The sequence below is a fragment of the Empidonax traillii genome, unplaced genomic scaffold (genome assembly GCF_003031625.1).
Source record: "Empidonax traillii isolate 1590-97213 ecotype Southwest subspecies unplaced genomic scaffold, ASM303162v1 scaffold3:size4013460, whole genome shotgun sequence".
Classification (NCBI taxonomy): domain Eukaryota; kingdom Metazoa; phylum Chordata; class Aves; order Passeriformes; family Tyrannidae; genus Empidonax; species Empidonax traillii.
In genome coordinates, this window is record NW_020955196.1 from 1,398,450 (window position 1) to 1,424,258 (window position 25,809).

The 25,809-nt window shown below is 40.2% G+C and overlaps 1 protein-coding gene across 1 annotated transcript in view; it reads left to right on the forward strand.

Moving 5' to 3' along the window:
• LOC114068478 overlaps window positions 1–25,809 on the forward strand; it is a 92,456-nt gene that overhangs the window by 63,427 nt on the left and 3,220 nt on the right. The window contains exon 3 of the mRNA XM_027904639.1: window positions 1,954–2,084. Coding sequence (XP_027760440.1) covers window positions 1,954–2,084 — 131 coding nt within the window. The remainder of the gene's footprint in view (window positions 1–1,953; window positions 2,085–25,809) is intronic.

Here is a 25,809-nt window from a genome sequence, read left to right on the forward strand (position 1 = left end):
CCTCCTGTCGATCAGCACCCCCAGGTCCCTTTCTGCCTGGCTGCTCTCCAGCCACTCTGTGCCCAGCCTGTAGCGCTGCAGGGGGTTGTTGTGGCCAAAGTGCAGGACCCGGCACTTGGCCTTGTTGAACTTCATCCCATTGGAGTCAGCCCATCTCTCCAGTCTATCCAGATCCCTCTGCAGAGCCCTGTGAAATGTGACAGGAAACAATGGCAGATGGTAGTGCCAACAAAAGGATTAGAAAACTGCAGAAACTGTGGCTGGAGATAGCCATTCCTAATGTTTTGGGAACTAACACCTTGGAGACCATGAGCAAAACTGAGTTCAGGCAGGTAAAGAACAGCACTAGCACCAGCAGGTCCAACTATTGAACATGATTTCATGGGACAAGAGCATGACACCTTTTCTGTCATGCAGATGTCCTAATTGATATAGATATCACTTTAATCCACCAAAAAATCCTCTCATGCAGAGCACAGTTAAAGCCAGTGAAAGGTGGAGTAATTTATCATTTGCTTGTGTTTTTTGTGTGGCTTTCTGTCTACTGCCTTACTAAATCTAATTACCTGATGTTAAATAGGTTATGGAGTGACAAGAATAGGTTGTGCATAGATACTATGTCTATAAATACCCTTAAAAACTAGCCAGAAAGCCTTGTCAGTTGTGTCAAAAATCTTTCTATTTTGGGCAAGTTTTGAAGCCTGTTTTTGTTGGTAGATGTTTTTCCTTTACCCATCGTTTGCTCAAGTCAAGTTCTATTCCAACAACAACATGGCATTGAAAAGACACGCTTGCATGTTGGGGTTACATCTGAAATGCAATTTCCTTGAACTGATGACTTCCCTATTAACTTCTCTTCTCAAGAGAGGAGCTGGTTCCTTGAACTGGCATTGGCAATCACTTCACAGATTCAAAACTAAGTCTCCCCTTTACTGATCAGTGCAAGGGACAAGTTTGGTTAGTCCCTTGGCTGACCATTTTTTCCACCAGCTCAGTTTTCTTTTTGCCAAGGGGCAAAGTCCTGCTTAGCTTTGGGCTCCTGATCTTCCATACAACAGGTGCTTGTCCTGTCTGCCGACTGATCTGCCGCATTCCTCTGGCAGGATTTGGGCCAAAAAGGAAACACAGACAGATGTGCTATGTAAAGGATGGCTTCCAACTCGTGCACCTCCAGTGGTGAACTCCCCTGGACCAGCTGCAGCTAAGTTAAACAAGCAGGGTGAGATTGTAGCCAGGTTTTTGGTGTGGAAAGCACAGCTAAACTCCCAGGAATAATTCTCTTAGGTGAAGGCTGTTGCTGCTTTCTGCAGCAGTGTTGCTGTGTCCTGGGATACTCATGGTTTCTGGAAGGTTTTTGTTCCTTTTTTTTTCAATTTGTGTCTACCTAAGAGATGATGTGTGTGCTTATGTGCATGTATATGTGTATGTATATGTGTGTCTGCCTGTAAATATTTTCATACATCTGTTGTATGAATAAAAAATAACGTCTTAGATTGATTTAATATTATAATTATTTTATCCTCCATGAAGCACAGTACACTTAGAGCACTCTGCTCTTTTGTTTTTGAAGCTTAAAGAAGTTTATGACTTTAGTCCTTCCAGCACATGCCTTATCATTCATGAGAGATTCACATTTCTGTTCAAAGATTTTGTTTCTTGCAGGACTCACTAATTTGTGTGGTTAAAACACTTGTTTTTAACAGAGATTAAAAATAACTTTATATTAAGGCATTAGTGGTAAATAAAATGTATACTGTAAAACTGACAGTCCTAAATCTGGAAGACCTGACATCTAGATAAACAGTTAATAGACTGGCTTCTATTGACTATCTAAAGCAGTAACCAGAAATTCAGTGGGGCAGTCTAATATTCAGAAGAAAAGACAGCTCCTTCTCAATCTCCAGATGGTTTTTGTTCAGTCTGATCCTAAGATATGGGATTTTTATCTTACAGTCAAAAGCTCTTCGAGAAAAATGGCTGCTACAGGGAATTCCTGCTGGCTCTGCAGAAGAAGAAGAAGCCAGAAGGAGGCAGTCAGAAGAGGATGAGCAGAAGGTGAAAAAGCTGGAAGAAAACATTCACAGGTAGAGACAGTTGCCTTTAGCTTTACCTAAGAGCAGTCACTTTCTTAAGGCAGCAGCTGCCATCTTCTTCCCTACTCTGCCCAAGGAAGAGTATAGGAAGTGGTCACATGTACAGCCAAACATGCTCAGAATTTGTCTCCTAGATGTCCATGATTTGTAATATAGAGCCACTCTGTTATCTTTGTGTTTAATTGACTTTTATGGATTACTTTCATGAGGAAGTTAAAAAGCAGGTTGAGTTGCTCCTTCAAATACACATGTATGACTTATCAACACTCGAGAGATTCTCCATTGCTTTACACCTCCTACAGCCAAAAGGAGTTCAAAGCAGCATTCTTTTGCACTCACTTTTCATTGGTGCAAATGACTTTTCGAAATGCAACAGCAGATGCCACCAGCAGATCAAATACCTACTGCTTTCAGAAGCAAGGTTTGGATGTTAGAATTATTCCCTTTTATCAGTTTACCATCACAGTCTGAGTTGATGTTTTTTTTATTCTTTTGTTGTGTTTTCCCTTGTTTTGCCACAAACAATAGGCTCTAAACTCAGAAGGAAAATGCCTTTTTTCCTTCTGGGAGAAATTCCAGAGGTACTTCTACCATTTAGCCTATGTCAATTTAGAGTTTTTTCAGCTGGCAAAAGTTGGTAAAACTTGACAACACAGCCTTTACAAATTTGTTATCTGAGGCTATAAGTGACAGAGAAAAAGCAAATAGGACCAGATTCTACAGGTCTCTGATCTGTGATTGCTATTGAAATTGATCTGAGAATGTGTGTTGTTCTTCTACATCTGTGGTAGCATAAGGCAAAAAAGATTTTTTTAGATTTCATTATGTGATGTTTTACTTCACAAATTAATGTCATAGATAAAAAGAATACATGGATTGTACTTCCGAAATACGTACATAATTCATCTAGTATGGAATGCTGCAAGGTGCTAAAGTGTTCTGACTGCATTCAGCAAAACACATGAGATAGTGCCTAATTTCAGCTATAAGACTACCACCACTGAACACAATGAAACCTGCTTTGCTTAATTAGTTCAAAATGCAAGATGAATGACTGTGTAAAACCTTGTCACTATGGTTTGCTTTTTTTTCTTCCTTAAATGCAACCAGGAAATCAAATATTTGAATATTTGAAAGTAACTGAGCTCTCTTCTCCTGTGACGACCTATCTGTCAATGACAAGTCAGCTGCTTGCTCCTGATTTGAAGGGACATTTGTGTGACAGCCTTGCTAACATGCTTAACTTCCTTGTTGTTTTCTAAGGGAATTCCAAAGATAGTAAAAAAGTAATTAAAATGAGAAGGTATTACATCTGAACTCTAGAGATGAGACAGTAGGGGTAGAGGTCATTATTCTGGTTGCAATTTACATCTGTGACAACATGACTCATCCAGAGCCCATCAAAATAGGCTGAGAAGGTAAAGAGCTGTGGAAAGGGGAGCAAGAGAGAAGATGTCAAGAACATTATCTGGAGGAGTGAAGCAGAAGGACTCATACTGAAAGGTTGTGGGTTTTTTTGCCTGTGCACTACTTTTTCCCTCTGCATTCCCAGGAGAGAAACAGAGGGGAGGATTACAGTTCATTTGTTCATGTTTGCAGGGGCTTGGTGGCCCTTTGGAAGTCCGCTGTGCACTATCCAAGGGAACCCTCTCGATGAGGGTGACAGAGGACAGACTAAAATGGTTCACCAGGAGGGTAGAAAATTACTGCAAGAACAACCAACCATAGTGTTGGGGACTGTGTGACCATTGTGCCATGGATGTTGCATATTCATTAGAGTTGCACTGCATCGTATGTCCCAGCACAGAGCAGCTGCAGCATCAGTATGTCTGTGGAGAGTTTTTGTGGCACACATACTGGAAAATACATGAAGTCTTTTGTGTTTACTCTAGGAGCAGGGTGAAGCTTATTCATGAGAGTCAATGTCCAGCACCTGCTGGCAGCCAGTACCCATGACCCTTTAACAAGGAAGAACGTGCAGTCATCCCCTTCCTCTTGCAGCAGAGCATCCCATCACCAGCACAGAGAGCACTATTTCTTCTACACCCACTGAAGCACTCAGAAAGGTTCCATCTCTGCTTTTACTACATGAACAGCTACAGTACAAGAGAAATAGCTATCTTTATTTTCAGGCCAACTGTAAACAATAGGTCTGACAAGCTGAATGAACTGTGATGCTTGGAACAGAAAACTGAAGGAGATGGTATTTGAGACCAGACTAACATTCCTAAATGAGGATGTGGGTTCGTGTTGGTCTGTTTTGTCCAGAAAAGGCAAATATCTCTACCTTGGAGAAACAGAAGAGCTAGCAGTGGGTTTTAGGTGGTCTTAAATGTTCACATAACAAAAATGCTTTGGTAGAGTATTGCTTTCTCTAACTCAGTTTTAAGTGATTTTCCCACTAAAATCATATGTTTTGCAAGATGTAAACATGCTTGTAGTGTTTATTCTTAAGCTAGTGTAACCAGTGTTCCTTTGTGTGGGAAGTGTTTCATTTTGACTGAGGCAGTGATAATGCATGAGTGTACACACTGATTCTTATTTATTAGAATTCCATGTTATCATGATATAAGAACTCTTATACTTAAGCTTGTAGCTTGCAAGGACATGTGGAGATGATTCAACTTAGACATGAGTAAGTGCAATGATTTAATGAGCTCTCTTGTCTGCAAAACCATTTTGAAGAAGAGTGCTTACATTACTCAGCATTTCTCTGCACTTCAGGCTAGGCAAGGGAAAAAATATCAGCATCACAGAAACAGGAATAAAGCAGAATAAAGAAAGTAATACAAATAATTTAATACTATCATTATGCTGACAGTTAACATCAAGAAAAGGTAGAAGTACATGATGCACCTACAAGTTAAAAAACCAGGGAGGGCAAGATGAGGACAAGATGTAGGCATATGAATGGTGTGACAGTGGATTACAGAATGATGATTTTACAGTTGGCATTATTTTAACATGTTTAGAGATTTTGAAATGTATTAACACTAGAAATAGCCTTTGTTTCCGAGAAAGCAGTGTGAAAATAGAAGAATTAGAAGAGCTGAATTAAGTTTGGTCCTGGGTTTCCAGCACCCCTGCTTGCCTGTCTTCAATCCTCAGAATAAGACAAGATGCCCAATGTAAAAATCCTTTACCTCTTGCATTTCTTTTAAAAAGTGGTTGGTCCAGTGGACTTAACAAGAAGACTGAACTCCTTATTCAATGTTTATTTAGTCTTAAGTGGGTTGAACGTCTGGCAGTAGTGGGATGACATTAAATGTTTGAAACCTGGCTGGAAGATTGGTGGCAGCATTGTATCAATGGCAGAGTGAAGTGAGACATGGATTTTGGATATCTCCCAACACAAACTATTCTCAGAAAGAACAGAGAAACTTTAAAGCTATTTTGGATTTTTATGGTTTTTAAAGATCTGGGGTCAGTCTTAGAGGGAAGTAGACATTTCAGAGTTTCTTTCACAGTATTACAGAGTGCAAAAGTGATCTGTTTTCTGCACCTATCTTAGATGTGGGGTAAATGATAGAAAATGAGTGAAAGATTAAAGAAAATTTTTTCCCTTCCTTTAAACTTGTTCTCCAAATCACAAACCTGGTGAAACAAATCCTGGAATGTGTTGCATGCCTCCCATGGTTATTTTTTACCACATGACAGTCTAGTTTGTTTACAACAGTGAATGGGAAGTTGGCATTTGACATCTGGGTATTAACAGGCAGTATTCATAGACCAGAGCAGCCCACTCAAAACCTGCAGTTCCTTCACAGCATTTTAAATTATCCCCAAATTATTTTGGTTCCATAGATTAAATTATAGTACATGCTGGTGGCTTGTGCTTACTACAAAAGGTGAAGAATGTTCATTGTTCTGAAGCTTTTGTGTATCATGGAAACAAGAAATATTCCGTGACAATATATCTCCCTACCTGACAACAGACACTGTCATGAAATCCCAGAACTGAACTTGTTGTGGTTCCTGGAGTGAAGAAACCCACTGAAATAAATCTTCAGCAAAGTGGCATATCCCTTCAGTAATCAACAGTGCATCTGTTCACCTTGAATGAGGAGCTACCCAGCAATTCCAAGGGCTGACAAATTATTGCTTTAACAGAGCAGCCTTTTTGGACATGTGAGCCAGGCAGGCAGCTTAGACCAGTGGATTCTGGATTCCCAAAATGCACAGATAAGAGACACTTGTGGCATTTTGGCACTGTGGCAGCTCTTGGGGGTGAAGCAATGCTGGACAGCAGCCAAGGTTCAGGCCTACTCGGTTGTCAGCACATCCAAGTTTCTAACACTTACAAAAGCCCTTTGGGGTTGTGAAGTGCTTCACCCTTGTGCATGGTGGTTATGAGCCACAGATGTGTCACTTCTAGCAGAAAACTTTTCCATGGTGGGCCAGCATGAAGGGAGAGCTCCAGTGTTAATGATGGGAGGGGAAGGTCTGTGCTTTGGACCATAGCTCTTTCCTGGGACAAGTACATCTTTGCTGCTTGCTGCTGTCTTGCTGATGTGAGCAGTTAGTAAATGCCCATAAAAACTCCCTCCCTCCCAGCAGCTCCCAGCTCAAAGTGCTGCTGTTGTTCTAACAAAAAGCTTGGAAAGTATTTTAAAGAACTGCTGAACTGAAAGATGCCTGTGAGAGGAAGTGCAGAAGATGCACAGCTTCCATCCAAGAAAAGGGCATGGTGGACCAAAATAGATGCTGTATGCAGGCGTAGAAGGGAAATGACCAGTGCTGGAGGAAGAGAGATGACACTACCTCTCTCAAGCAAAATGTGCCTTGTTTGTGCAAGGCTCTCCATTGTTTTACTGTGCTTGACCTATGTCTGCTTATCAGATATTAGACAGAAGTTTTAATGTAGGTAGAAACAGATCCAAACTGCAGCAGAACTTCTCCAAAGCTGGCAGAATTGTCCTCTTCTTCCATTACTGCAGCTGAATCTTTCCAGGTAAATGCCCAGATTTGAGTGTTGTCAGGAGAGTCTGAGCTGGGCCCTGAGAAGAAAACCATCACCAAGCAAAATTGATATGCAGAATATAAAACCTTACTAATACATGTTATTAGTAGACTATGAGTGTTTTGTTGTGATGTGAATCATCTGTGGTGCTAGATGGGGTCTACACCAAAGTCTCTTCTCATTGAAGAGTCCGTCAAATACAGACTCGTGGTTCAGCTGAGGTTGTTACAACTGCTGTACCTTTAGCATTTTCTCTCCTTCCAGTGCTCATTCTTTCATTTCTTTCTCATGCCAATGTTTCTTTCCTGCATCTTCTTTCCAGGATAAAAACTTAACATGTCTCAGACTGGTAACTCTGAATATAATAAAGTCTATCTTGAACTGTCACTAATGGTCTTTGCATGACAGCAGGAGACAGAGCACGTAAGACAGATGTGACTGCACGCTGCAGTCCTTCAAAAGAAGGATCATCTGATGCTGAAACCAGTTCCTCAGACCTCCCCTAGAGTAGACAGTGCAAGTCAGGACCAGAGGTGCCCTAAACCTCTCCTTAGCAAGGTCTCATCCTTTTCCCTTCAGCCTTAGCCTTCAGAGAGTATGAACAGTTCCTGAAGCTTGTGCTAGTGCAGAGAACAGTGTGTCTTGTTTTGCAACTTCTACACTGACAGCAGCTGGAGAAAATTATCAGGAGTATTGTTTATTCAGCATTTTTGGGTTTTACCTAGAATGCCAGATGCAGCTGTAGAGAAGGCTTCACTCTACTTCTGTATGCTGCCCATATGACAATGCTGCCCATATGTTGAGTGAAATAGCAAAAATGTCTCATCATAGCCGCTCAGTATCTTCAAATTCTGCTCACCTTGTGAGTGAATATCAACCTTCCTGCACAGAAGCAGGTGTTCATCTCCAGGTCTTTTGTCTGAAGATCTGATCAATATCAGTTCTCATATACTGAAGCTCCATAGATTTCAATTTGACAACCCCTAAGGACTATGGTTTCCAAAAGAGCATAAACTTTACCTCCCATTGAACTCTTGCTGGGATGTATTTTGTATATGATACATTTTCTAGGAAAACAGACTCCAAAACGAAACCAGGCATAAATCCTCAATAATAGGATATCTCAGATTTTGAAAGGAACCTGCTCTGCAGTGTGATTAGAGAATTTCTCAGGACTTGCAAGATGATCTCAGAAGAGCAATGAGTTAAGAGCTGCTGAGTGGCAATGGGTTTGATGGGGTTTTTATATGGTATAATATATTCAGAGGTAACACTTTAAAAAAAAGAAACAAGACTAAAAATAATAACACAGTTCACTACTTCAGCTCTGGAACTCACACTTAAAATAGCAGAATGACATGTGAGTGCCTTAACAGTTGCTTAAATGCTGGTGGTCTGTGTTTAGTAGTAAGCAACCTCTGTATCTTTCACAACTCCTATGCATTTCTAGCTTGTAGTTATTTAATGATTGTTATACATCTTATAAATTAAGGAAAAGGATTGACTGTTTACTCTCTCCATCTATGCTCTCCTTAAATATGTGTACCATATATGGACCTTGATAGAGACGCCCATTTGCCTAATTTGAGAGCCAGATATAAAAGAAATTCCAAAACTCTGCTTCTACATTTCAGGGGATTTCCACCTCTAGTGATTCTGAATTTCATCCATGTCAGTGTGCTATAGCTTAAGAGACATGTTCATAAAGAACAGAAGCAGGTTTCCAAGGCAAGCTAACACTTGTGAAGTACCATCAGTTTTTAAGTGGTTTAACATGCTGCAACCCCTTGTGAAAGGGTCAGTTATTACCTCTGGGTCAGATTCAGGAAGAAAAATGAAATTTCAGTAATTGCAGCCTTTCAATAAAGTGGATATTTTGGGCAAAGCTGGGTGTCTGTTGCTGTAGTAGATCAGACCTGGTGGAAGATTATCAGGTGAAAAACTCCAGAACCTCCTTGGTTTTAACAAATCAAAGGTAAAAAATGCACTTCACTCTCCATCTGATGCTGTAAGATGGAGAAATCTCTTCACTGTCCATGTATTATCTTATGTATGTATCTTACGTATGTCACTGCACATGGATTATCCACACTCCCTCTGCATGGTAATCCGTCTAAGACCTTCATACTTTTTTAAGCCTGGTAGAACTGACAAGGGTTTCCTGAAGCAGCAAATTGTAGTATAACATGAAGAATAGGAGTTGTTGACTTCATTATGTCCAAATTAAATCTTAATCATGTGCCAAGTGAGATAGTTGCCTGGAGTAAAACCAAACTGACTAGTCTCCATTCCTTTCCTTGTTATGCTTATCTTTGCTGGAGTTGGCTGGTTGGTTTGCTTTCCTTGGTACACCAACCCTAACACTGGGCAGTATTGGCAAAACAGATCCTTACACACAGTTAGTCCATATGGAACTTGGTGGATGGAAAAAATAAAATTATGGAAATTCTGTAAGAGGAAGATAAGCTTGTGTGGAGGTAACTTACATGTGCACCGTCTTGAAAGAAATTACAAACCTATATTTACAAAGAGAAAGGAGAGAGCTGGGCAACAGTATTAATTTATTTTATTGCTTTACAGTGATCTTTTAGTCTCCACCTTAAATCAGAGGACTTTGCTCTTCCCTGCCAAACCACTCTTCATGTGCTGAACAGAGAAAGGCCAGAACATTCAGGGTAAACATGCACATATGTACACAACATTTTGAGGTCAGAACATGAAGTGTACACACACGCTCACAAACACATGCTCACAGAGCCATGAATGACACTGCTGCAGTTCCAGTCCTCAGGAGGTCTCTTCTCCCAAAAGCTTATGTTCATCCTGTGTATCTTCGGGAGTTTAAATAACCTAAATTAGACTATCATCTCATTTAATCCCCCATGTGGTCAATGGGGAAGGCGCATCTGCGTAAGCCTGTCTCTCTCTTGAGTTTACATGCCTCAGTTAATTACTTCAAGGGCAATGTGTGGAATTTAGGCCTTGATGCTGCTTCCTGCATAGGCACCCTAGCCTGAGCCTCTGGGCACTACCATGATGCAAATATTCATTAATAACCATTAACTATGTATCTGGTGCATCATCTGTTTGTCACCCCAGGCTCTGCCCTGTCATTCTTGCTAGTAGTCAGCACTTACAAGTACTTCTGTAGAGTTGGGCTAACACTGAGTAGGTAGAAGTGCAGTTAGAGGAGGAGCAAGGTGCAGTGTCTGGAGCCACCCAGTGGGCATTGCCAGTCTGAGCCTTGATTTTAAAAAATCTGCAGCCTGAAAAGCACGTCACCTTCTCTATAGGGTATTTTAACCGCTACAGGATGTGAGTTCTAAGGCAAAAAGTAATGCAAATCCCAGCTGGTGGTCTGTGTAAGGCAAAGAAAGACTGGATGTGCAGTCAGGAGTCCTGATTGCTAAGAAAGGGGCGAGCATGATGGATTTCGTTGGGAATGTGCAGTTGAAGAAAAAAGTCCCCAGGAGACACAGTCAGGAATAGACAACAGTCTGCTTGCAAACATATCATGATTCTCACTGTAAAAAAGCAAACAGGCAGTAACAGGGAAGGTCAGTGCATTGGAAAAAAAGTTTATAGACATCCAAGAATGTAACTCATGGATGATACAGTCAAATTAATGATGAAGGACATCCAGAGCACTCGGATCAGCATGTTACAAGAGTAAAACATGCTTGTTTCTTTGTACAAATAGGGGCTTTGCAGGCTGAAGTGGTATATGACTGTAGTGTAAAATACTGAGGAAGCAGGAACCAGCACCAGATTGCTATAAACTCAAGGTGGAAAATTGACTTGATATGACAGATGTGCACAGGGGCAGCAAAACATACTGGGGAGAGATAAGGAGTAATAAATGGAGACAGAAAGAGAAGTCATACAACAAATGCACATGGATTAAAGCCATGACTTGCATGGTGTATGCTTTGACCTGTTGTTGTTGCCACAGGGATGAAAAACAGAGATTTCAAGAGCACTGCCAAACAACGGGGGGAGCAAGGGAGGAAAGAAGGAAAAATCAAAGGTATTTTGCAAAACAAACAACAAAAAAAAACGAGTTCAAGGTCAGATAAAGCAGAGCTTTGCCATGTATTCCAATGTAATGAACATCCAGAGCTCAGTTAGGACTCCTGAACAAAGCATGTTGTGTGTTGCTAAATTTGGTCAGCAAGGTCAAGCGACTGGAGTCTTGGATTATGACTTTAAAGTATCATTAATGGCTTCAAAAGAGTATTTGGAAGGAAAAAAATTCAAAAAGCTTTGAAAATATTTTGTAGGTTGTAACTGGTCTGGAAGACCTGGCAGAGCAGTACCAGGTTCAGGCTGTACCATTCCCAGGAAAAGGCATTTAGTCCTCCATGCAAAAGATTGGTAAATTACGCCAACTCTGTACTAGAATGTTTTTACTAAGGCAGCTACACAAGCAAAGCTTCCCTTTGTGGATTCATACTTTTATCAGCAAAAAAGTATGAACACCTAAATGGAATGAGTTCTACAGGCAGAGGTTATTGTAGTCATGTGCACCTACCTCTGTACTAGGAAACATACTAAAATAAAAAGCTTTTAGTAATAGTTTGCTTTCTAGGCAACAACAGCACTTCAGTGGAATAGTTTGCAGTCACTTACTACTTGACAGAGGCACGGGGACCAGGTCTTTGCATCCTGCATTAATCTAGGCAATGTAAGTGGTGAAGTGCATCCCTGGGAATTGCCTCAAGGGAAGAAATCAGTCATTAGAGAATGAAGTGAAGAATTACCCCTGGGTTAAACTCTTGCCTCTAGCAATGATTTCTTGCATTATTTGGAGCAAAGTACTTCAGGAGTTCTTCCATATCTCATACTCCAGAGTTCATTTGTGCAATTATCTTTCCCACACTTTTAGCATGATGTGAGCTGAGCTCTTTGTTACAGGAATTGCTTCTCGCTGTATCAAGGGAACTTCACGAGTGCCTCTTAGAATCCTGACTGAATTTTTGCTCTTCAGAATTCTTCACAGTTTTATCTTATTTTGCAAGCTGAGATCTGGTGCTTTTAAAGACATGGTATTAGGTGCCTCAGGCCCATGGTGTGACACAGCTGCATAATTAAATAGGTAGCTTTAGTTGATAATTCCTGGAGGAGTTCTATTTTTTTAATTCAGCTGTCAAAATCCAATTCCCAAACAATTGGTTCATCTCCATCTCCTCAATGTGCTGGTGTTTTCCCCTCCTTCGCCCATTAACCTCTGAGTTTGTTTTATTTCTTCTTTTTCTCCTGCAGTCACGCTCTGATCCAGGAATCCTGGATTCCTACTGGTTCTCCAGGTGGGTCCCACAACCCCACTAGGTGTTATGCACTGTAGTATATACTCTTTACTGCAAAGACTTGATAATGCAAGTCAGCAAAACAACCAATCACTAGAAAAAGAAGTGAGGACCAGAAGCATGGACTAGAGCCTAGGTTTTCCAAGCTCAAGTGATGTATTATGTAAATAAGTCAAGTCTGTGGCCAACTGATGGACTCTTTTAATACCAGAAGAAAGGCTTGTTCTGTGCAAACAGATATCAGCAAGAAAAGGCATTCCAGTACAGACCCTGACATCTTTGATGATAGCCCAGGGAAAATATCCTAAATTATGGAGTTATAGTGGAGTTATTTAAAGGACATTTAATTTGTAGGAAACCCATGGGGGAAACATGAGCTTGCCTACAGAACCTGAACTGCACAAAATGTGAATAGAACATATATTCCAGCAAACATGGATTACTGGTAGGGGAGTATGTAATACTCAAGTCAAATAACAACTTTTAATTAAGTCTTGGGATCCTAGCCATATATGACAAGTTTTCAATTCAGTTTTATTTTTGTGCATTTTTAAAAATGTATTTAGAAAATTGCAAATATCATTTCCTTGTGTGAGTCCATCTTTAGCTTCATTTCCACTCTTTAAATCTAACAGTTCTTATTGATCAGGACAGTGAATTTTATACAAGTGATCCTCCCCAGAACCCACATTGCAATCAGGAGATGGGCTGGGGGTCTGGTTTGCAGTGAGGTGTTTTTCTTTAGGTCCATTAGATAAAGGAGAGTTGTAACAACCTAAGTCAGGTTTGCTGAGACTTTCAGTTGAAAATGAAGCTCTCAGTTCCAAAAGAATAGAAGGGGAATATGAAATACTAGTAAGTCACAGCAAAAGGCTAAAGGTTTTGTGACTTGTCGGATGATCCCTGAGCTTTGTGACTTGGAACACCTGGAATATGCCCAGAAAGACAGAAGGCTCCTAAATTTAGAAATGCATTCCAGGCATCAGCTGCTGCAGAGTAGCAGTGTATCACCAGCAGAGCTGGGCATGTAAGTCTCATCTTGCTTGCAGCATCCCTGTTGGGAAACCAGAGCATTCAGTTCAGCCTCCAAATACCATTCCAGAGGGGTCACACAGGGCTAGCCATTGACTTGGTCCTGCAAGGACAATCAAGCTTACTGTTCAGAAGTTACTGCCAGAAATAAGATATCACTCCTAATGTGGAGGGAGTTGGTTCGTATCTGTTACACTGGCAGTCAAGTTTAATGCCATAGGATTTTCAGGTAAGAAAATAAATAAGTTTTAAAAAGCCAACTAACATCATTCTGACTTTAGGAAATGTTGCAGCAAGAGAAAACAATGGAGATGCCACAGGACTTGCATATATACTCTGTTTATGTCCCAAAACCTGCAAGGGTAATGCCTCATGCCTTTGAGCCCTTACCCCACTGAGATCACCCTTTGGGGAGAGCTGTGGTGTCCGACGTGAGACAAGTGCAGGGTGTCACTATGCCAAGAACATAGTGATCCCCAGTTCTATCTTCTTCATGTACAATAACTGTAGTTTCACTTATGCACAATCTAAAATATTTTACTGCCTGCCAAAGACTGCAAGTAACTGCCACATGAGATATAACATGTATGTCACACCTATGATCACTGAAAGGCCAGTTTTAAGGCTATGGATAACTTTCAGTAGTCTTCCAGGCAGGCAGCAGTGGTCAACACCCTTTTAGACAAGTAATTTCGGGAGCAACCACCCTACATATAAAATCCCCATGTAATTCTCTGCTCTTTGCTACTTAACATTAGCTTTGCAAATGTGACACGTCAATCATAGTGAAGCTATGTCACAGAAAAATCATCCTGTTTTCCTAGCCCTGTTGAGGCTATCAGGGAAAGTCTTTCGTGATTGTGTAGCATCAAGTGTCATGTCAAGAGTCCAGTTTGGTCTGGACCACAGTCTCTGAAAACTGTATAAATTCTCTGGAAGGTCGAATTGAAAACAAGTTCCAGTAGTTGAAGTCTGCTTCACACGAACAAGTTTTGAGAACTTTTTTTCTTATTATTAGCTGGGTTTTTTTTAATGTTGCTAGTACATTGTTTCTTCTCAGAGACCTTCAACTGCCAGAGATTAGTATAGTAAAAATGATACCACCTAAAGCAAAGAAAAACCTCCAGTGTAACAGAGAGACCTTCCTTTGTTACACTGGTTTGCTAAATTCTTTTATTTAAAATTCACAGTGCATGAACAAAAAATATTTTCAAACAGCTTCAGATTAAACCAATGTCCCCCACGAAAGAATTGAAATCACACACACATGAAAGAGGACTTGCTCTCTCTTTCATCATGGTCATTTTCCTAGCAGAAGACACAGGCTTGAAATATCACATGAAGGGAAAAAAGAAAAAGTTGTTGTAGCTGATACAAGAGAGAAAGAATTTCAGAGCTAAACTGGAACAGATCTCCTCATCCTTACCTCAACTTGTTCCTCTCTTCAGAATGGGAATGTGATAGCTGACAGACGCTTTGATTCCTGCAAGCAATAAGCAACGTACGTGAGAGCTGCATTCTGACGTCCTGGCTTACGGTGCCCAAAGCTGCCAGGGATCCCATGACCAAACAGATTTCTTGCCTGCTGTATAAGTTGCTACACATTACTTTTTGGAAGACTGCGGTTCCACAGCATTTTGTAGACAGTTGTTTCACTCTTCAAGCATTTCAAAGAAGAAAGAAGAATGGAATATACTCACTTTCTCCCTCTCAGCTGCAGATGGAGGACAGGAGAGTGCACTGTGGTCCTCAGGCAGTGAAAACACCTGCTTAAACAGAGTGTGTGACAAATGAAGACATTTAATGAACAGGATATCTCTTACACAGGGCTACTTGGTAGGCTCCTGCTTCAGCAGGCCCTCCGCTGATCACCACCAGACCTTCCTTGGGAAACAGGTTGGCTTCATGTGGCACAGGAGTACTGTTAGATTAAATCTCAGTGAAGCTGTTCTTGACTTACCTCAATCGCAAAAAAGATAATGCAGCTTTTCTTTTGGAAGATTACCAGATCAATAGTATTCGTGTACTGGAACAGCTGTGAAACATGGTGCCTCAAGCAAAGTAGTGTGTCTGATATTCCTTCCTTATTTCCAGTACTTACTTCATCATATGTAGTGTCTGTACAGTGAAGCTGCAGAATTGCCTATCCAGAAAATGCCTTTTTTCTTATTAAATGAGTGGTGGTATTTAATCATTTCACAGCTTCATTAAGTGGCTTGTCTTACCACTTACTGCATCAGTACAGACTACAAAGATCATGCTGGCATCTTGAATAAGATGAGTAATACACTGATATTTTTCCGTCTTAGCAGCCCACCATCTGAGCCACCTCATCTCCCAAAAGAGAAGACATTTGAAAAATCTGATGCAATGACCCAGCATTTCTGAAAGGTGATCCCTTCCTCATTAGTCCTTGCTTTACATGCTGCTGAGCTGAAAAGGATTCAGTGCAACAGAGAAAAGAAATAAACAATAGCTGCTGTTTGATTAGGAAAGAGATAGATTGTGTTTAGTAATCTCTGACTGAACTGCTTGTTGTTTTATTAGATATATGCACATTCTAAAGTACTATACATGAACAAAGCTGAAAATAGATTGCAAGTAGGCTTTCAGACTCCTTTTTCTAAATATAAATTAAATATGGATTACCTTCTTTCAAAGAACAATTATTATAGAAACAATCTATACTATGAGTATCTGAAATTATTCATTGAAAAATTAAATATGTGACATTTTTTACCAGTTGGCTCAAAAACATGTGAAGAGATTCTCAGAAGTTGTAGTAGCCAGTAATACTCTAATTGTTCCCCTAGGTATTTGGGACAAATTAGACAATATGCAAATCTGTGTTGGCTTAATCTGATGGTTTTGGTAAAAGAAGCATTTCCTGATAGCAACTAGATTCCAAAAAGGGCATGAAAATTCTTGGTTTTACCTAAATGTCAGGTTTTATGATTTACTGGTGAAAAGTTCGTGCTGTTCTATGTACTGAGAACAATTTGTAGAGCTGCATATTTCCAAAGGAGTGATTATCTTCATCTCAACACATGTATTTTGAACATGGTCCAATCTTACGTAATTCTTTGAAGGATTTTCTTTCCTTCATAGGAAAGTGTCTCCAAAACAATTAATAGTGTTTTGTGTCTACCATGGGAGGAATGCTAGCTGGGAAATAGCCCACAGTGTACAAAATGTGTCAATGTGTCCGTTTGCCCCTGGAATGCTGAATCGTGTTTGTGAGACTATTCTGAGAGAGTTTGCATATTCAGGGTTTTGAAAAATCCATTTTCTCAGCTTTTCCTAGAGAACAAGGGTCCATTTTTTTCTGGATGAAAATTTACCTTTAATAAAGAGCTGGGAAACCTTGGCAGACAGAGAAGATAGCTTCCCAATGAGAACTGAGGTGAAGTGATAAAGCAAAGCTTCACCTTCAAAATCAACAAAAGTGCTCCAGCAGCTCTCATTGCTGCCCTACAGACAGCCTTGAAGGCAGGCAGCCACATTCAGTAGACAACATTTGGGTTCCTGCTCTCCTCTTCTACCACCAAATCCTCTTCTAACTCTGAACAGCAACGTGACTTGGCTCCATGATGAAACCTTCCTTTCCCTATGGACCCATCGGTGGTTTGTTCACCCTGTTCCCGCACTACCTACTTCTCTCCGAGGCAGCAGGAATGCTTTTCCCACTCCAGCAGAAGGGTACTGGGGAGTACAGGAAGCTTTTCCAGGCTTTAGCCCTAGTCTCTTTACCTGCCTTCATCCCAGGGATCGCGAAGCGGGGGATTTGCAGACCCATGCACGTGAGTTTTACTCTGTGGCACTGCAGACCATTGTATCTGACAGCTGTGCTGTCTGTGCTCACGGAGCAGGGACCTTGGTGGTCTTCAGGTATTGCCCAGCTTGTGTGAGCATGGCTGGAGAGGGCTGGAGCACACAGATCAGTCATATTAATCCAGAAAAGGTGCATCACAGGTGATTCTTTAATTCCAGAAGGAATCAGGAAATGTCAAAATTATACTTTCTGTTTCAGCACAGGCTTCTCCTTTAGCTCTCTACTTCTGCTTCCCGCTTCCCTCTTTTTACTCATTATCTTCCTAGGAAGACAATTTTTTAATTAAGTGGGAGGGTAGAGTTGCAGAAGAGAGGGAAAGTCTTTGTTCTTTGTGTCCCACATTGATTAGCATTCCTGTAGCTTTGCTGTTTGCTTATCTAAAAAGAAGCTGTGATTTGACTGAGAGAAGAATAGCTTTTGCATATTAATTTTCTCCTAACCAAAAGCATCTAAGATACCCTAATGATGCTGTAAAAAATTCCAAAACTCAATCACCATTCTCAAATTCAGTTAACTAGTAACATCTCCTCGCAAGTCCAGCAGAAGAAACACCCACATGAGAAACAAGTCATGAAAATATTCTGCTTATTTAAAAAAAAAAAAAAAAAAAAAAAAAAAAAAAAAAAAAAAAAAAAAAAAAAAAAAAAAAAAAAAAAAAAAAAAAAAAAAAAAAAAAAAAAAAAAAAAAAAAAAAAAAAAAAAAAAAAAAAAAAAAAAAAAAAAAAAAAAAAAAAACAAAAACCCGAAAAACGTATTAATTATCTTAACCTCACCCTGCACAAGGAAGTAAATCTTTGGGGCACGAATAAATCTTTTATCTAACTATGCAGATTTTCTGTAGAGTGATTAGTCCATTGTGACACCCCAAAAGATACACGTTAGGGACCCTCTAGGATGACCATGAAATTACAAAGTCTGTGACTTACAAATGGAAAATCAAAATAATATATTTGGGGTAGACAGATTTCAATAAACTCAAGAGATTTCATACCTGAAAGCTTTGATGGATAGAGAAGTTATATAGCGTGTATGACCATAAAAACACAAACCAGCCCAGAGGAAAAAGAGAAGTAGGGACAGACTTACTGTACTAAATCACTGGCTTTTCCTTGTCTTTAAGCAAAGACAAAAGTTCACAGAAAATGGAAATTATTTCAGATTGATAAACATGACTTGAATAAAGTTGCAAAAGCAGGTGAAGGCAAAAGCCAAAAAAGCAGAGTCATAATGTGTCCTGTCCTGTTTCCTGTGATAGGAAAGTATTCTGTGGCAGTGTTACCAGGACAGAGAAAGCAAAGGAAAATGTTGATCTCCTGTTCCACAGAGAGGAAAGATGGTAGATGGAGCTGAGATAAGAGCCTTTTTTTGTGCTTTAGTCTTTGCTGGAAAGGTGTGCTGCAACTGGGTGAGAAATGCAGTTGCACAAGGTATATAAACAAAGCAGAACCAGGAAAAGCAATTTGGAGAGTACAGGGACAAATCAAACGGGTTTCAGATCATTCGAGTATGGTGAGGTCTATCCACAAACTGGATATCTGGCTGCAACCATCTCAGATGGTTTCTCTTGAGATCTTGAAAAGGGCCGTTCAAGGGAAGAGTAACTGTCAGGCTTATACTTTACCAAGGGGACAGGGAAAAGAAGAGTTGGGGAATACAACCTCACTTCATTCCTTAGAGAAGTACATGTGGTTGTCTAAAGACTAAATAGTGAATTATAAACAACATAAATTTATTGACTTAGGTCTGCCAAGATACACAGCTTACTTGACAGGCATCTAAGCAGACCTTAGAGCTCTACATCAGTTGAGGATGCCATTTATTTTGATGGTAAGGAGACTTTGATACCTTTATAATCAAGTAGTAGAAATAGGATTTAGATAAAACTTGTTTAAGGCAGACACAATACCAGCAAGAAATTATTCAGTCAAAATTGTAGGGACACGTTTTAATGGACTCTATGCTGTTTCTGAGACCATTTAATCTTCTCATTAGCACCTTAGGTGATGAAAAGGTAGGTTTGTGAGTAGAGGCTGTAAACTTGAAAACAAGGTCAAACTTGAGGGCACACAGTGAAGAACAGTATGGTAATTGCAAATCAGAGATGGTCTTGAAAACTCAGTAGAAGGCAAGTGCAAAATTTTATCCTTGGGCAGGCCTAACCAACTCTGCAGACAGGATGGACTGTGGTTGTCAGCCCAGTTCTCTAAGGAGCTGGACACGAGTCAAGGATTTTGTGCTGTAAAGATGCATTGGTATGTAGATAATGAGACATAAAACTCCTCTGCTGATCATTAATAAGGTCTCACTTAGATTAATGTGCAGTTGGAGTACTGCACTGGAAATACAGTTCCGACTACCAGAAAATCAAGAGAAAATGGAAGTAGTTGGGCATATGGTCTACAAGAAAGACTGCTCAGTCTAGCGCAGGGAGAAGGTCTTCAAATACTTCATCAGCCATCACAATGAAAAGAGATAAAGTTCTTTATGTTCACGGTAGAAGGGACAGCAACCACTGTGATTAAGTGTTGGCAATGGAAATTCATTAGGGAAGTCCTTCCAGCAATCAGGACAGTAAGGCACTGGAGAGGCCATGGAATGTCCCTCATTTGAGGTCTGTGGGATGAGGTCAGAGACAGTCATCAGGAGCAGTGCTAGTTCAGTGAACACAGCCTGACATCAAGGACCTGCCCAGACCCCTTCTGGGCCACTGGAGTTCAGCACTTACATCCAGCCTCTCACAGACCTTTCTCCCTCTTTCTGATCACAAAGATCCACAACTAGCAAAAGAAAACTATTTCCAGAAAAGAAGGTTAAACAGGGACATGAGAATGTCTTCAAATAATTTGAAAATAGCTAGAAAGTGGTGGGAAATAAATTCCGAATACAAGAGAAGTTGGATTAAAGTTCCAGAAGACCAGACCTTTAAGAAAATAGTAAAGCATTTCTCCCACAGACCTTTTTCAGGAGTAAGCACTGTGAAGCAATGGAGTAAGTTATCAATTGCCCCATGGGGATCTCTGCACGTGCCCCAAGGAATGGCCTTGACTGGGATTTCTTGAGGTGTCTGATGAAAGGGGAAAGCTGCACTATTTCTTATGTTTCTGTCATTTTCTTGGAGAAGGGAAGTGCTAAACATGTATAGAAATGAAACAGAGAAGTGAGATCAGGAACTGCTTTTCACCACAGCAAGTGACAGACTGTGAAACCCAAACTAGGAAATTATGGGTATGGATTAATATGCATTAAATAATGCATTTTGTTTGCAAACAAAAGTAATCTTGTTGCACTTGTAGATTCATCAGTGTGGCATGTTTTGCAAAATTCAAGGTACAGTCTTCAGGGATTTACGGAGTAAAATAGTGTTTAGGAAAGGGTGTTGACTCTTACAGTGTAGGACAAAGCTATCTTCTTGCATTTTAGGTAAGGAAGAGACTTTCCTATATGCAAGCCAACACTGAATTTTTGTTACGTTTCCATGAAATACCTGGAAACAGTTGCTGCCAGGCACAGAACTGGATGGACTACCAGTGCAAAACAGCCAGCCAGGCTCCCCATACAGCTGCTTGAAATCATGATGGAGTTTTCTTTCCACTCCTTTTCCTCTCACTAGCTGGCCAAATATTTCTGTGTTGGAGTCACTCATTTCAGAGTTCTTATTTGAAGGCATAAATATATCAGCTGATTTGTATCCTGAGTTTCAGTTTTCTTCTCCAAATAATTTTACATTGTTTCACTAGTCTGGAACAGAATGTGGATTTTCATCCTTTGTCATCAGAGTTAGAATAGACATCTATGAAGAGGAACAGAAAGCATAAATTTCAGACTCTATGCAATCTAGAGAGCAGGATTATGAGAAGCTGAAGCTATAAAAGAAGCTGTAACATAAAGCAATTACTTGAATGGATCAAAACTTAAAATTTCTATCTTAGGGAAAATTCTGAGACATTGAAATGTCAACATTGACTCAAATACAGACAAAAAATAAGTTTATTAAAAACATAATGAAAGAGAGGAATTAATATTATTTGACCTCCTGGAAACATTTATTTTTTATATGACTAAAACATTCTCAACATTGCAACTAGAGCTTTTTTATCAGTTTTTTATCTATCAAAGGTAATGCAAAAAGCAAATGTTTGTGCTTCATAGAAACAAAATATTGAGATAATCTCCTCTCAGATTATCAAGATATGGATACATTCCCATGAGCACTTTATATTTAACGGAGTCAATGTTTTTTAAAGAAGTAATACTTCTCAGGGAAATCACCAACCATATGCCATCATTTTCCAGTGTCCTTTAACCCCAAAAATCTCAAAATGGTATCTACTTCTAAGCAGTGACAGAAAACAATCTATGGACAGGGAAATATAGAGCCATTTCCAAGTTGTTTGAAACCAAACAACTGCTTAATGCTGCATATGAACACTGCATAATTGTTCAGCAGCTACTTATCACATTGTATTAGCAGGGAGAATCCAACATACATATTTTCTGTCACAGCAGTTGCTTCATACATACTCTTACGAGTATTGTACTTCCCTTTGTTAGTTTGTTATGTCTCTTACCTTCATTATCTTCCAGATTACTGTTAAGAATTGCCAAAAGCATTTTACAATCTCTGCTATTGATACAGCATGTTCAACGTCCAAGGCAACAGGGAATTTATTAAGCTACTTTCCTAACCTTTAAGATATCACTAATCTTGTCACAGGCAAGTTGTGGTTTCTGCCCTTCCTCCTGCTTTGCAGCTCTCACAACAGCCATTCCATGGCTCCCTGCTGGTACCAATGCTGGGGTGCTCAGTGCTGTGCACGTGCAGCACCAGGCAGTCCTGTCCCAGTGCCTTTGCCATTGGCACAGATAGGACAGGCACCTCGTGGAAAGGGACCTAGGAGGGGTCAATACTGAAGCCAGAAGGGGAATCCAACCCTCTGCCTGCTCTTGCTGGTCACTGTGGCCAGGGACCATGGTGCTTCTTACTGGTCTGTTCCCTCTCCTTTTAGCAATAGCGTAGCTGTGATTGATCCCATTTTGCAGCGTGGAGATGTGGAGAAAGACCTCTTTCCTTCTTCCCCTTATTCATCCCCTCACTAGGCTGCCTTCCAGTTCCCAAATATGTATTTGGCATTCCTGCATTTGTTCTGTGATAGCACTGTGGCCTCCAACAGCACAGCTGACACAGAACCACTCAGCAGCCACTCAGGCATCACAAGGCTTCCTCCCTACAGGGAAGTCATCTTCATCGGATTGGTCTTCAGTAGTGACTTCTACTCCATGTTCTGTCCTGCCTCAAAAGCAGTTTCTATACATAGAATAGCTCTGCTGCCATGTTTCATGTTAAGCATGAGGAGGAGCAGTGTGAGAATGTGTGGTGCCCCAAGATGGAAAGAAGAGATGCTGCTTTACAAAGCTGTGTACTCACAGTGCAGGGCTAGAGGTCAGACTCAATGATCCTTGTGGGTCCCCTCCAACTCAGGCTGCTCTGTGATTCTGTGATTCTCTCTGCGTGCCAACAGGCAAACCAAGAATGGCAATGGATATTTACTGTGAAGGGATAGTGCTTGTCTTGTCTAGAGGCTCCTATCCTAAATGCTATCATGTCACCTTTCCTAAGAGTATAACTGCCTGACACCCCCTTACCTGTCTTTATTTCTGCATGGTGGTTTTCTGTATAAACATGTCACCCTCCACTGCCCTCAACTTTAATTTGAGAATAGCAAAATCCTCGAGCATTTCCTCTATGGAATACAGGTTTTTCTCACTACAACCCCTTCTGAGGACATGGGAAGGGCCAGCAGCACCCTGACCCCATATCTGCTTCCCAATGCAAATGTAATCATAATGTCAAAGCACATGGGGTTTGCATGATTTTTTTACTTTTTTTTTAGTACTGGAGACTAGATCCTGACTAGAGCATCCAAAATAGAAACAGTTAACTGAAGTACTGAGGCTTATATAACCCAGTTTTCATGAAATAATGTCAGAATCCCACCCCAGAGAGCAGGCAGCTGTTTGCGACCATTAGGAGTCATCCCTGGGAAGGCTAGGTCTTACCACAGAAAAGTACTTTTATGTCCCTCACTTCCTCAGCTAAAAGTAGAAGGAGGCTGTAGATTGCATCTATTTTTGAGTGTGAGACACACAGGTCAGCTACAGGTCAGTGGGGCATGGGAACAGGCTGCAGTGATGCACAGAGCATCCAGACTCACTGAAAAACACTACTGCTCCATCCCTGAGGGAGAGTGGAGTGCCCTGCTGACATAGCCCACTGCCGGTCTGCAGGCAAAGACCACACCAGCACTGTGTGCTGCAAATAGCCATAGGTCAGGTGAGAGTTTCAGCACAGGTTTATGCCAGGTTTTAATGTATTTTAAACATATTCCTTAATCAAAGATGTTTTTGATGAACCAAGATAACATGAATAGTCCACAAATAAAATCAACTGTATTAAGGTGCTTCCTAAAAGCTCTCAAGAATCACACCAGGTTATTTCCTCCTTTAAAAATAGTGTGACTATATTCAAGATAAAAGTCTGGTGGACTAGGAACTAGATTTTAACACACATTACACTGAAATGTGCTGAGCAGATATTAGAGCTCCTTTAGGCTGACCTCTAGGAATTTGTTTTATTTACTGTATCCCTTTAAAATTATCATTAATAAACATTTCCTTCCATCTTTGGGGAATCACTATGGCCCAGCAATGCACCAGCCCTGCAGTAGGCTAGGATTTCACACCCCTGCTGTAACTTTCTTCCTAATGTCTGTGTCTTACCATGAGCTTTCTGCCTGCTATGCATCACTTCCAGTGCTCTAGACTCACCACAGCCCAGAGGCTGTCTCCTAGATGTCTGTAACCACAGGAGAGTTAAGATCCAGAAGGCAAAGATTGCCAGCTCACAGGCCAACTCCGCATCTGGAACATCTTCTTCCCTATTATAACATTTACAGCTGGAAGGTTCATATTTTGGACTGTGTGATTAGTTTTGATGAGAGCTATTAATAACCTCCTCCTTTCCCTAGGATACCAATGTATGATTTGTCTAGCTGTTTTTAAACCTAGGAGATGTAGGCAAGAACTTGAAGCACAACATATGCAGAAATCTCCATTTTCATTGTATTTTCCAAGTGAAAGGCATCATGTGAGAAGTTATTCCAGGTGAGGTTGTCCTGATGCAATAGTCAGTGGAAGTGTTGCTTGCTTTAGGTTTGTAACTAGCAGAAGTCATAAGGATGACCTACTAGCTGGATAGTAGAGAAGGCTCTACTGATCTTGTCATATCTATTCACCTGTGCAGCAGATTGAAGGCTTGGAGTCTTCTTTTAATTTGGCAAAGAACAGTGGCAGCTGACATCTTGCTAAGATTAGGCAAGATGCCATTTATTAATCAAGTCATTTATATTTTCATATTTCCTGAGTATCCACAAGGGAATGCTTAAGGGGAAGAAGTTCAGTGAATGTAAACCAGTAAGAAATGAAACCATGAGCTTTTTCTTTTTACCATATTTTAAAGGAAGATATCTTCTTCTTTGCCAGGCAAAAGCTGATGTATGCATGGACTGCAGGAGAAAACTTTAGACAGATTCATATTAAAGGTTGTTTGTTTGATAGTGCAAGTATGAGGTCCCAAACCCCATGTTTTATGCCTTCTTTGTTGCTGGTGTGATAGCAAGGTGTCTTGCATTTATTTATCTTACAATAAACACTAGCAAGAAAACTATTAAGAAGGCAGCTTTGTCTAGAATAAAAATAAATTACTTTGAAATTACAGTAGCAATGCCAGAAAGGTCTGTATTCCTAAAACATGCCACCAGGTTTTTATGCTCATTTGTGTCCATCCACTGGGTGCTATTATCATATGTATATGATAACAGTATCCCAGACAGTTATATTCAGGAACTGTGGTTATTCAGACTTGTAAAGATGCAGAGAAGTTTTCCTTCTTAAGGAACTGACAAATCACACCGAAGATCTTAAGCAATAAAACCTTCTGGGAGAAAAAAAAAGAAAAAGTGGTGGAGGAAGAAAATATTTTTGAGAAAAAAAAATCTAGATTTTTTAAAATACAAATAATGCTACTGTTATATCATGGTTTCCACTCTTTAGTCCAGAAACAAAGTGCATCCGTCCTGCACTGAAATAATCCAAAGACTGGCAGTGTTACAGAAGATGTGTTCTGTTCGTTAACATGCAATACAAGAAAGTTGCTTTCATGTAACAAATCCTACCATAATTATAAGGATATAACAGTGAATCTCTAAATGAGGAAAAGCTCCATAAGAAATCTGTGGTCTCATGGCTTCACAGTTGCCTGAGGTTTTTGAAATATCAGCGTGATGTAATTTTAAAGAGTGATGTAGCCTTTTTGCTATGAGTTGGCATACCTGAAAGTCTAACATCTATATAATACGCCTCCTGGATTAAAGACAGTGTAAAGAGCAGGAAATGAGAACTTTAATTCAAGCCAAATCATTGTTTTCCATAAATATGAAAAAGGGTACACCAAAATCATCTGCGGAATTCAATAGACAGAAAAATAATGGACCTTTTTCTAATGCAGAAATGCTATATTTTAACACTTGA